Consider the following 13787-nt stretch of genomic DNA (forward strand, 5'->3'; position numbering starts at 1 on the left):
CACTGGGAGAGAGCTGTCACTGTTAATATAAACACGTTCACATTAGCTCTCAGCTTTCCCCTGCTCCCTGCACAGAGACACGCTCATACACAGACTCACAAGCACACATGCACGTGCAGACAGATCCTTCATACGCGTGTTTGCACACATACAAATAATACACACAAACAATTCTGGACCCTGCAAACTCTAATAGCTCAAAATAACTGCAAACTCTCTCCCATGCACACTTGCATAAGGACTCAAACACGCCACTCAGGGTCAGCACAAACACATCAGCGCACCGACGGTGGAAGGGGTACCTCACTTGCATAAAAGTGTTTGCCAAATGAATAAATGTAAATGCAAGGGGTACGTGCTCTTGTCTTTTTTTGGTTTCGTGTCATCGAGAGAGGGGAACGCGCCCTCCCGTCTTCATCTCCCAGACACCCCCGCCTGGCCTTCCGCACCCAGTATGAGGTACGCCAGATACTCCCACTCTCACTGTTCTCTGGGCTGAAGCAGAAGCAGGCAGGCAGAGCGGATATACTCAGCAGAGGCTTCCCTCTGAGTCACGCTGCTGTGACAGCCTTAAGCCCAATCCGAGGTAGATGGAGCGGAAGCTCCCCACAGGGGGCTGACGTCCGTGAACACGGACAGGACAGGAAGGGTCTGCTGCCCTCTCCTGAAGAGGACTGACTCGGCCGCACAGACCCGCCGGCGCGGGAGCGGGAGTGTGCCAGGGCCAGAGGCGTGTGCGGCATGTTTCCAGGACTTTAAAGTAAACTGTTTGGGTTGGAGACACTGCCAGGTGGTTATTTAGACAGTTCTCTGCACCAGCTGTGATCAAGGGGCTGAGAGACGAGGCTGTGGTGCTGGGAGAGGCTGATCAGCAGGTCACGGTTGGACCTGCTGCTCTGGGTCTAGGATCAGGAACCCATTCTGAACGAGATATAAGAGGCCTCCAGGCCACTGGAGCACTACGCTGCTTTGAGTGTGAACCGAGGGACCGGGTAAAGAGGTGTGTTACACTGACCCTTGCTGGGATGGCTGACAAGGGTTGTGTTAGGTTGAGCTTTGTTAGGTTATGTGTGAGGAAGTGGTGTGTGTGTGTGTGTGTGTGGGTCAGCCTTGCTAGGGATGTATGTAAAGAGCTGTGTGAGGGTAAGTCATCCTGGGATATGTACTATTGTGTCCCTAAGTTGCTACCACACGCTGTTCTTTTTCATCAAAGAGGCATGCCATACTATAATTAATCTTTCACTAACTGTGCTTATAAAAACACTTGAGCCCTCCAACTTCTTGTTTAATTACACTATTGAGTTCAAACATGCAGGTCCGTTGCTGCAGAGCTGTTACTGGATTGGCATCAAATTGCCACTGTTTGACAGGAAACACGAAGGAATTTGATAAATCAGCACAACCCTCGAAACCTTCAAGCACGCTGGTATGATGTGGACTGGAATCAGTCACCCTGAGGTGCTCTCAAGTCCAGTTACCAAACCCCAGGGGGAGCTATATCAGTGTTGCTGTGTCCTGCACAAACATACCACTGGGAAAAATTACAGTCCATATGCACGAGTGTGTGTGTGTGAGAGAACTGAGAGAAACACACACATGCATTCTGTTGTGGTTGAGGACTCTGCAACTCTGGAGGAATGCAGTATTTCTTCCACACTAGAGAAATAATCTATTGTGCCAAAAGTCGTGCCCCTCCCCCGTACTGTCCATTGTCATACATCTGTCCATTTGCAATACCCCCCCCCCATGCGTACACCCACACCCTCTTCTGTTCACAGTCGGGCTGCTGTGCGAGTTCTAATGAAGTGCACTGGCCGGGCCGAGACGCCCCCGCCTGTGCCGACCCTGTGTGTCCCCCTGAATCCTTTTCGGCATTCCTGGCCACCCCCACCCGCTGCGCCAGTGTTTACAGCAGGCCCTTGAAGGTGACATTAACATATGGGGTGGAGCAGAGCCAGACGACAAATATTTACACGCCCTCTGCAAATAAGAGGAATGTACAAACCGGAATTCTGACATTAAGATACCGCAATGAGGGGTCTGCACGTCGATGCATGTTACAAAGCCAACGTCTTCCAGCAGATTCAGTACGCTGATGTTGGACCCCCGGAAAAAGGCTTGTCAAGTTGCATAAGGTGTATAACGTATTGAGGAATGCATATCAAAATGCTTTGTGTTCATGGCATATCATATCGGCTTTATCTGTGTATGCAGAAGTACACACAAACTGTTGAAGTGAAACTGGAACATGAACATGTGTATGCACAGCAATCCAGCATCATGTTGCTACACATTCAAGATTCTCCAGTCACATTAAACACTCAAGACCACTGTTACACGTACAATGCCCACTACACGTTGCATTAGTAAAGCACACGTTTTCTCCAGTCACAACTGAAAGCAAGACTCCTACCATTTAGCACCGCAACTCTGGTTCCCAGGTTCTGCTGACTGAGGAGAACCAGCGCATGGTGTTTGCATTTCCTGACCGTCAGCTTCTCTTCAGTGCTGTCCATGAGGTTTTAGTTCATACAGTTTCTTACGGTTTTTCTCCTACAGTTTGGGAGCCATCATTTCTGCAATTCCCATGGCACCAGCATGGCTTTTGTGGGTCGTGCTACTGCAGAATCAGCACTGGGAGAGGAACCAGCCACTCCAGCTAAAGGGGAACAGCACACCCACTGCAGCCTGGTGGTGTGGATAAAGAACCTTTCACCAGAAGGCTACCAGTTCAAATCCCGAGTGGGATATGCTGCTGTACCCTGGAGCTATTTACTTTACCTCCTTCTCCAGCTTAAACAGGAGCAGGAGGAATGAGCCCAGGTGCACTACAAGGTGTACAATGTCTCAGAGTGTTAATAATTACTCAGACCTGGGAGTTTCTCCACTGCCAGCCTCACACGTCTGTCACAAGGTCACCTTCCCATCAGCATGCACACAATACAAAGCAGTGCACACAACGTTCTCACTCAGCACACCTGAGCCTCTCCCTCATCTCTGATTACAGCTTATTTCTATGGCAGATAAGTCACACCTAAAATTCACACCTGATACATACACGTGAGCATCATCTTCAGTAATATAAGAAACATGCACTCAGCCAGTCATGGCCCATGTCTAAAAGGCAGGTGAACACTGGGGATGTCAGTGGTACTGCGGGGGTTCGGTACATACCTGCCCTCTGTCCCACAGTGTTGGCGCTGATCCGGGGAGGGGTGCTGGCGCTGATCCGCGGGGGCGCGTTGCTGGTGGTGGTGGTGCGCCCATCCTTGATCTCGATGGTGAAGAAGGTCTTCATGTCGGGGTCTTCCTCTCCCACGCTGTGTGCTGCGCTGTCCCCTGCTGAGGCTGGCGATGCGGGTACGTTGGCTTCCTCTGAGCTGACCGAGGGGTGGATGAGCTTTTCTGCACGCCCAGAGGCTCCGCCCCCGGAGCTCAGCGATTGGCCGTTGGGCGGGTGCTGCTGGGAGGGGGCGGGGGTGTGGCCGCAGGCAGGCGCCCCTGGACGCTCGCCGGCTCGCCGCTGGAGCAGACCTTCGGCGGACTCTGAGGAAGAGGAGGAGGAGTAGGACGCGGAGCCCACGCGGGGTCTGTCGGCCCTCTCTGCCTCCCGCGCCTTGTCCCTGCTCGGGCCCTGGCCCTCGAAGAGCCGGGTGACGCGGGACACGGGCGTCTGGCTGCGGGCGCTGGGGGCTGCCCCGCTCTTCAGCGAGCCTCTCCTCTGGGCCGCCGCGCTGGGGCTGCTCTCAGTGAACTTGCGCACGCGGTCCCGCACGGAGTTGGCCCGGCTGAAGGCCGAGGGGAGCAGGTCCTTCTTCTCCGGCGCTGCGGAGCAGAAAACGGCTCCGTCAGAAACGCGCAGCGACTCGCACACAGCCCACGCAAGCCCAGCGAGCGACGCTCACACCCGCGCACGGACTCTCTCACAGCCGCTCACTCCTCCCTCTCCTCCCATTCCCTTTTTCAATGCATCACTTGCTCTCTCTTCCTCCTCCCCACCTCCTCCCCCCTCCCCCCCTCGCTCTCCCTGTTCCTCTACTTTGACTGTCAACAAGATTCCTTGAGCTTTTCAGCGTTTCCCCCGTCCTGCACGACGGTCCCTTCTCTGCCTGCGGTAAACATCCTCTTCCTCCCCGTCCCGCACTGCTCACACACAGACCTCACCAGCGCATAGCTTCACGCAAGGATAACAGTGCTGTGTTGAAACGGTGTCACGCAATCTACACCATTTTATTCCTCTGCCAACGTTCTGCCTTCTAGATCTGTACCCTCTGGATTCACAAAACAGCTCAACTGTCAAACACCATGTATTTGAAATGCTCTGTGTTCCTCGTTCAGTGTTTCAGTCAACTGCGTTGATCATTGACTAATATTACAACCGCCGTGACAGCTCCGAGGGGGAGTGCATTACAGGCTACAAACAAGGTTGTGCTTATTGCTGTCCCATGTAACGGTGAACCTCCTCGATCTGCCTCACTTAAACGGGGCCATTTCAGAAATGCCAGAGATGCAATAAATATGAACTGATGTTTCACAAATCGTGAATACCATTTTCACTGCAATTGACTAGAAACACACAAGCTTTGGGGACGTGCCCAGGAGGTCCAAACGCAAAGCTAAAAAGACACAGTGCAATGCATACCGGCTCACAGTGAGGGAGGAGAAACGGTTAAAAGAGACCGAAAAGGACAGGATAGGGGCAGAACACACAGAGGAAAGGGGGAGGGAGCGTGAGGAAGGTGCACTCGGACCTTTCTGCCTTATTGAGGCAAAAAATGCACAGGCGTTGCTAGGGAACGTGTCGGTGTTTACATGAGACAGAGCCATCCGCTCGGCTAGCTCTGCGACGGGGAGCAGAAACTGAAGACAGACACACGTGGCCAGGGGACGGATGGATCCGCCAGAGGGTCGCCCCGCGCCTGCGCGCTTCTACACCCTCTCCCCCGGGGCAGGAGAGCGTGCAGGAGTCCGCAGGCCCTGTCCCTATACGGTCATGTTCGCAGAGCCCAGTGTAGGCACTACCAACTGTCAGGGAGGGCTGGTTGACTTGATAGAGGAATGGATCTTCTTGCCCTGGGCAATTACAACTCAGGGGCACTCAGAGGGTCTTTAAGCCATTTTGTCCTCCATCATCACAATCATCATCATCATGACCCCCACCAAGTGCAGCTCTTTTAGCGGGCCTGCTCCACGCACATGCACTACTTCAAGCGGCAGACAGGGGGTGCACTTCTCACCAGGCTACATGACATTTCTTGTGCTTGTGTGGATGTGTCTTCACGCGTGCTTGTGTGTGTGTGTGTGTGTGTGGAAGACAGGGAGAATGTGCTGATAAGCTCACCTGACTCTTTGCCATTGTAGAGGGATTTGAACGGTGTGTCTCTGGTCCCTGTAGTCTGAAAAAAGAAGAGAGAGACTTCAACATTTGCAAAGAGCAGACAGAAACTTGCTACAGCTCCCCAGACTACAGTCATCTTACTTGATTGCACAATCACACCAGTAACGATCTCAAACTATGGTAGTTCACGACCAGGGATGGCCTGGCCAAAGCAGATTAGTGGTAGAAGGGGTTGTTAACATGCTACTGTGGCTATCATGGGCAAGCACAGAGGAACTGCATGGTGTGGAGGGGGCAGTTAAGTGGGTAAGGGCTGCCAGGCCGAAGCCAGTGCCAATCCCGCAGCAGCTTATTCGCCTGCAGTCCCAAGGATGCCTCTACCAATCAGCTAACATTGTGAGAAAGTTATGCAGCAGCAGCGGGCCTGCTGAGGACGGGAGAGCGGGTGCAGGCCCCGCGCGTAATGTAAACACACGCGGCGCACGCGCGCGGCATGCAAGGGTGATGTAATGTACACAGCCGGCTCTTTACAAAATCTGGCCGTCAGCGCTGGATAAACAGACCCGTGCGCACGGCGGTGCGGTAACCATAACCCCAAGCCAATAATATTTTGTAAACAGAATCGCAGGGGCTCCCGTCAATCTCCTGTTCTTTGTTTAGCCCCTGTTTGGTTACAGAAGCTCCTCTCTTTGTGCTCTGATGCAAACCAGAGCTAAAGCAGAGCTTCAGAGCTGCAAAAATAACAGAACTGCGAGGGACTGGGATGCTTAGTGTAATCCAGAAGCCTACCAAATTCTGTGCAGAATATCAAAGGGTTCAGCTACTGTCAGATCCCAGTGACGAGAGTTTATTTATGCAGCCGGGTAACAGAAATCAAGGCTTTGAGCTGTCCAGGTCAACATGCTCTGTTTATTGGTGTGTGTTTGACAGGGGTGCTGCTGAGGTTTGCTGGCAGGTTACTGTGCTCTCTTGTCAGGACAGTAACGTAAAGGACAACTTCAGGCAAATGTCAAAGCTCGACAGCTCCCTCTAGTGACAGTAGTGAAAAATACAAGTACTTCATCTGCTCTTCTACGGTGCTACAGAGCAACAGACATCGTGTCTGTGCATTTACCTCTGATCATAAGCATCTACAGTATTTATGCTTGTCATTGATAGATCACGGCCCTGTCTACAGACCTACACGTAGATCATCTTGTGTTTACAGGTCTGCTGTAAATTGGCCATTTTTTGCGTTGAGGTAATTTAGCTGTATGGTGATGAAGCTTGTGTAGTGAGATCACTAGCATTGTGTCACTCCTTTCTTTTTGTACTGTACCTTCCGCTCTTGCACATCATCCCTGGCCCTTGAGCTGCCATTCAGCAGGTTGGTATGGGAACTAGGGGCATTTCTGGAGAGGACTGCCCCATCAGGCTGCTCGCGGTCGGTGTCTGTGGTGGAGCTGTCCTCGCTGGGCTCCACGATGGCAAGGGCGGGCCTCTGATTGGTGCTTTGTGGCTGCTCACGGTCAGTGTCAGTGGTGGAGCTGTCGTCACTGGGCTCCGCAGCGGGCGGGGCCGGCCTGTGATCGCTGGCCTCGGCTTCTGAGTCAGTGCTGGAGGAGCTGCTCATTACTGCCGCTGGCTCCTCTGCCGGTTCCCGATCCAACAAGGACACGCCAGGGCTCGTGTCCGTGGTGCCCGAATCCAGCCGTTTCCGTGACAGCAGGCTTCCATCGGAGGCACCGGAGCCCAGCCGTTGCCGTGGGAGCGGGCCCTGACTGGAGTCAGACGTCCCAGAGTCGAGTCTCTGCCTGGACCTGGACTGAGAGCTGCTGCTCCACTCTGAGGCCCCCGAATCCAGCCGGGCCCTGGGGGCCAGCCCGAGGCTCCGATCAGAGGCCCCCGAATCCAGCCGGGCCCTGGGGGCCAGCCCGAGGCTCCGATCAGAGGCCCCTGAATCCAGTCTGACCCTGGGTACGGAGCCCAGGCTCTTCTCGGACGCCCCGGAGTCCAGCCGGGGTCTGCGGGGCGCCGACCCCAGGCTGTGCTCCGACGCTCCCGAGCCCAGACGCTGCCGCTGCGGCAGCACCACGTCCGAGTCGGAGGTCCCCGAGTCCAGGCGCTGCCGAGCCATCAGGGGGGCTGAGGGCTCCTCCTTCCCCAGGGTGTCCAGGACCAGAACCATGCCTGTGTTGGAGCCTGCGGCAGGGGAAGCAGCACTGTTACTCCCAGGGTCAGGACAGCCAGTGCTGTCACCGTACACCATGCTAAACCCACACAGTGTTTCACCATCAGTGCTCCTGCATGTTACAGCAAGGTAACACAAACACTCCGGCTCTTTAAGGGAAACAGAACTAGAAACCATAACTTTAAGGGAATAGGTCTGAGAGGGTTTAACACAATATTCTACCTTGCAATACCTGGAACATATAGTAGGATATAGAACAATAATAACTGGAAATAGTTGTAAATCATGAAAAATAAATGCCATGCCATAGTGGTTTAACTGAGGCAAAGTTACAGGCTGTCTAGACTACTGCTGTAAAGGGGAATGCAGACCTCGCCATAACCAAACATTTCAACGAGTCTTACAAAAGCATGATCATATGGAGAGAACATGTAAAACATTCCAGTGATACTAAAATAAACCTTAGTCACAGCATGCTAATTACCTCTTACTAGATTACATTAGAAGAATTCCTCCATGCCTAACCTTTCCATCCCCAACATACAGGGAAACAATTAAGTTCAATTAACCCAAATGTTTCCACTGAGCCAGCTTCTTCTGGTCTCTTATTTAAGAAGAGTACAAATTACATAAGGAAGCAAGAGATTTTTTAAACATAGAGAGACAAGGGAAAAGCTCGAGTTTGTTGTCCTCTAAATATAAAACAGCTTCTGAATGAAGAAATAATGATGTGCTATGGAACAAATCATTTACTTGGAAATGAGTTTCTCTCAAGGGAACATGAAGGCAATTATGGTACAATAATTTCCCACTATGATCTGTACTGTAGTGTTTCTTAAGTCTCTCATTTCTTCATTTTTTCATCAGTTACTGAACCAGGAGTGCCACTGTACATCTGGTCACATGAAGCTGCTGAGCCTTGACTGACAGTGGAAGTGAATGGTTTCCCAGAGTCATGTTTGAGCAGGGGCTCAGTGATATATGAGAGTCAATGGGGGATAAGTGCAAAGCGAAGGGGGGCAGGGGGGGCTGCAGGTATTTCCTCCTGGCCAGACCTCGAGCTGGCCCCGCCACGATGCCTCAACCAGATGCAGAAGAAAGAACACACGGGCAGGAAGTGGCAAGCGGGCACAGGAAGCGGGGGGGGGGGATGAGAGAGCCTGCGACACCCCCGTAACAACGCCCCCACCTCCCTCATTCCACCCATTCCCTCAGGAAACCACACTCCAAACACTGCTGCCCACTTCCTCTCCCTCCCAGGGACCCACTCACACTGTTACACGCATACACATGTACATGCAGAAACACACACACACACACACACACACACACACACACACGCACACGGCTCTGCTCAAGTGGAACACACAGACAGAAACTAAAACTGACTGACCTGGGAAAGCCCAAAGGTCATGACACACCCATCGTGCCCTGCCGAACAGACACTCCCCCGCACAGGGCAGTGGTGCCAACTCCTGCACACACACTCTCAGGGGTTCAGAGTCTTCCCAGAGGTGAGCAGGGTCTTCTCCACTCCTCTCAGCCCTGGACTGAGTTTGTAATCTCACTGTAGAGAGACTCTGTGAGAGAATATCTCACAAGCCACTCAAGGCCACAAAGTGCAGACTTGTGTTATTTTCAAACTACTAGTGCTGGCCTGCAGCAGGTCAGAACGTAACTTGGCAGCACCATTGGCTACATTCTAGCCAAGAGAAAAATGACAATGCAACTGTTCCACTGTTAAACTGGAGTGGCCTTGGTTGCACTCTGCAAGTTCTCAGAAGTGTACATAGAACAGCAACTTTGACATTTAAGATTTCAGCTAAAAAGAAGCCAAAGCATATCTCATCATTAACAACAGCATTAAGGTGCCTCTTATTACAAATTATAAGCTGTATGCTGATTGCTGATTGATTACAAGATGATTATATGCTGTGTCTGATTGCGTTGCAACATCAGGAGCTGCAGATCCCACTGCTTTTCTGGAGCGGAGAATGCGTTTATTCCCAGTGAGAAGAGCAAGCACACATACACAGCATTACTCATGGTTGTTTGGAACGCAAGTGTTCTCAGGACACACAGGGCTCTCACTCGCTGATGCAACACCTGCGCTCACCAAAAAAAGGGTTGTTTTTACCACTGTCAATTCATTTCGCTATTGGGAGTGGAACCTCAAACTCCAGAGGAGGCGACTCTCAGGCCAGGAGATTTAGTGGTGCGGCGCGACGGTGAGTTCACTCACCGGCTGATGGAAAAATTCAAATTGCTGCTGCCTCAGTGTCCAGAGATTTGACTGCAATCTCATCTGCTTTGATTACCGCTGGAGGCGAGTCAACAGCAGGACACCTCACTCCATTTCTGACTTTCTCAGGGATCATGGAGGAGGGCCGGCCAGCTCTGCTTTGGCCGAGGTGTTTACCAGTTACTTGCAGTCCAGATACGTCCCAGTGTGCGCGCTTTTATTGTGTTCTATTGTTCACGCTTCTGTGGAATTCTGAGTAAGCCCCCTCTGCGGAGCAAACAATGCCCTGAATTATGAGGAAACGTCGAATTCACATATGTGCGTACCGTGTGCCCACCCTCCCCACCGGGAAAAAGGCAAATGGCAAACAAAAAACACAAAGACAACTGCAGCCTGGAGTTCAAAGTTAAGCTCCCTCAGGAATCTCGTCGGCATCAGGCATTCCTCAGACCGACCCCAAACGGGTCATTTCCCAAATCAAGGCCTTTCCACTTCAGCTGTGGTACACTGGCCAGACTGCACCCCCCCATGTCTCTTCTCTCTCTCTCTCTCTTTTCCTTTCTTTTCTTTTCTTCCTTTTTCTTTTCCCTCACTCTCCCTCGCCTTGGATCTCCGTCAGAGACACTCCCCCCCCATCCTGTCCCAGCCGCAAGCTTCCTGTGTCTTTGTATGTCGCCGTCTATAACAAACAGCGCGTTCCCACAATTCAGCGGCCATCGAACGGACGCTCCTGCTGCCTGGCCAAAATTACTGGGTGGAGGAGGGCAAGCAGGGGGAATGGTGTATTTTTGGGAGACGTGAAAGCGGTAGCTGATGTTCTTTTTGGGGGCCACTTTGGGTGAGGGGAAGTAATACATCCCAGCTGCTGTCTAATTACACACACAGAAGAGCAAGGAGACTTGCAGGCACAAATGAACATATATGCTAGAGACCTGCATGAACCTAAAGATGCATTTTGTGTCTGTCCCTTAAATTCACCACTCTAGGCACTGGTCAGTTAGTGCTCCAATTCTGTCAAATAAGCATTAAAAATCGAAGCATTAAAATCAAAGCTGGGGTGGTCATCCATATGTCCTAAACGAGCCACCGTAGTACCTTTGAACTTGGTGGGTTTTGCATGGTTGTTTTGCTGCATCCTGAAATTTCCCTCAACTTCCAACACCCAGGCACATTCAAATCTGCCTGACTCGAAGCAAAGGGAAATCTCCCTCTCATTTGCTCTCCGATTTTCGTTCCCTCTCCCGCTTTCGCCCTCCCCGCCGGAGGAGCTTGGCTGAGCTCTGTGCATTCAGCCTAAAACATTCAAGCTTTTATTAGCTTTTATTTTTAGACCCGTTTGAATTTGAAACGCTGGTGAGCGAGGTGACAGAGGTAGCACCAAATTTCGCAAATTCGAGTCCCATGACCCTTTTTTTTGATTTTCTGCTTAAGGGCGGCAGACAGAGCAGAGTGAAAAGAAGCGACTCTGTTCCCGCCTTCTCAACTCCCCCTGACCCCTGTGGCGGTGAAGCGGGTTTACTGGAGGACTCTCTATTTTTGCACACCGTTAGAGGAAATTGAGTTGGGATGAGTGCGGGTATAAACTAGCCTTGAGTGGAACATAGGCATGTGTCATATTTGGCCGGGAGAAGCCCAGTGTCAATATTGTTGCAAGTACTACAGCTTACCTTGCCAAACAAGGAACCCTAGGCTAGGGCAAATATTACCGGGTCCTAAATACACAGCCTTGAATTGTACAGTGTAGTGTGTGTGTGTGAGAGTGTGTGTGTGTGTGCGCATGTGTGCGTGCACGCGTGCGTGTGTACGTAATAGAGTGCTTAACCTTGTCAATTCACTACAGGCTTCAGTCGTCAGTGGTCGTACTGGTCACTTTTCACAGCAGAGAATTATTATTTTTTTTTAATCCATAATTAATCAACAACATCACTGCTCACTCCAGTAATAGCCACATTAATGCAACCAGGAGGGTAGCTTGTAGGGAACTCGGTTTGTAGGCAGAACGCTGCAAGTTCAAATCCCACATGGGGCTCAGCTGTTGTACCCTTGAGCAGACTACAGGAACTGCTTCAGTATAATTCCACCAGTATGAATGGAGAGTGTGTAAGCACTTCATCTGGATCAAGGCCTCAGCTAAGCACTTAAATAATGAGTGACTGGGCCAGCACTGAAGATCATAATGCTGGTGGTAATGACAAATGTGTAAGCAATGGCAGCTAAGTAGCCTAATGGTATGAAGCTAGACTCATAGCTTGAAGGTTGCCAGTTCACGTCCAATGTGGAACACTGCTGTTGTGTCCTTCGGTAATATAACTTGTGACAGGAAATATCCAGCTATACACATGGAGAATATATAGAAATTGTATGCTGTGTAAAGTCAGTAAATGTAACACAACATAAATATAAACACAATTAAATGTAACAGTGTAATGTGATGTTAGTCAAAGAATAGTTCCCTCACCTGTTCTGTGAAGCTCTCTGCTCTGTATCTGTTGACTTCGCAGCTCTCTGATTTGAGATCGGATCTGCTCTCGCTCCACCAGGCTGTCTCTCTCAGGGTCCTGCAACGGCCAACGGGTGAGAGTCATAAAACAAGAAGGAGCCAATTCACCTTAACCGCAACCAAAGCATAACTTTCAGTTTAAAAAAAAAAACATCCACACAAGGGCATTTGCTTTTTTTGTTTTTGCTCTCAAAATGAACTGATGACCCAACAACAAAACCTTCACAAACCTACTCACCTGCTTTCACACCAATCCTTGTACACAAAACATATTATAGCACCGTACCCTGACCCTCTCAATGGATGGTACCAATGAAGCACGCTGTCACCTTCTGATTCTCACCACAGGGATGAAAACAGCTCAGCGAGAATTCTCCCCTAATGACAGGGCCGACCTGTGTCTATGTATGGCAGACCCCCCCAAAAAACCTTCTCCTTGAATCACCCTGAACACCAGCAACTCCACGTCTCCCTGCTTCTCCCATATTTAGGCCTGAGCTGCTGCCTCTGTTAGTCATTTCGTCCTGCCACCTTCTTCACCCACGTGCCCAACCCTTACTAAAAACAAATATGTGGACCAGTGCTGTGGACAGGCCCCACATTCCTGGTTAGCGGTTGGAGCCCTGAGCCGGTGGCCTGAGGGCAGGGAGACAGAGACAGACAGAGAGAGACAGACAGGCATCACTGCTGCTGCTGCTGGGCCTCCAATGCTGACCCTGACCTGCTGCAGGGGAGGATCAGCTGTGCAAACAGCCCAGACACACGCACACATATACACCACGGATGGACATGCGCACAGATGTACATCACGCATACAAGTATACGCATACACATACGTATACACACACACACACACACAGAGTGTACACACACACACACATATACACCACGGATGGACATGCGCACAGATGTACATCACGCATACAAGTATACACATAAAGATACATATACACGCACAGAGTGTACACACACACACACACACACACACCCCACACTGCGTCATCAGTGCGTCATTGCTTCTGCACTAAAAAATAATGAGATTAAAATAGCTAGCATTCATTGTGATGTTATACACTCCGGCTCTGGTTGTGAGCAACAGAATTGTAGCTGGTCGGCTAGCCGTGGCTCCAGCATGCGTCTGCCTGGCTCCGGCTTGTGTCCTTCAGTGGAAAAGGAGCATTATCAGGGGAGCGGGCACTACACTCTTCAGGCAGCAGTGGAAAAGATGGTGGTGCCCTCAGATTCCTGTCCCTCTCTATCCAAGATCCCATCTCAGACAGAGGAGCCATGCCTTATGCCTCTTGAAAAGGCCCAGCAACTCTCGCTCTCCAAACCCACATCATAGGCTTGTTGTTGCAGCAGCCTCTAACCCCCCCCCAACACACACACTTTTTTTTTCCCAGCACCCCTGCCCCTTGTTTGTGTTGCCATGTTAATTCAAGAGGGTTTGGGGGGGCGGACAGAACTGATGAGGAAAGCAGCAGGTTCAAAAGGCTGAGAGGTTAATGGAATCAGGCCTTGATCAGGGAGACAGGGT

General features: G+C 51.1%; 1 protein-coding gene across 3 annotated transcripts in view; it reads right to left on the reverse strand.

Annotated features, from left to right (window-relative positions):
• The window catches only part of smtnb (smoothelin b), a 68817-nt gene that overhangs the window by 24593 nt on the left and 30437 nt on the right, over nucleotides 1–13787 (reverse strand). For all 3 annotated transcript variants that reach the window (XM_036528070.1, XM_036528068.1, XM_036528069.1), the window contains exons 7-10: nucleotides 12209–12308; nucleotides 6657–7519; nucleotides 5342–5396; nucleotides 3175–3825 (exon numbers count right to left, since the gene is read on the reverse strand). In XM_036528070.1, coding sequence (XP_036383963.1) covers nucleotides 3175–3825; nucleotides 5342–5396; nucleotides 6657–7519; nucleotides 12209–12308 — 1669 coding nt within the window. The remainder of the gene's footprint in view (nucleotides 1–3174; nucleotides 3826–5341; nucleotides 5397–6656; nucleotides 7520–12208; nucleotides 12309–13787) is intronic.

The sequence above is a fragment of the Megalops cyprinoides genome, chromosome 4 (assembly GCF_013368585.1).
Source record: "Megalops cyprinoides isolate fMegCyp1 chromosome 4, fMegCyp1.pri, whole genome shotgun sequence".
Lineage (NCBI taxonomy): Eukaryota > Metazoa > Chordata > Actinopteri > Elopiformes > Megalopidae > Megalops > Megalops cyprinoides.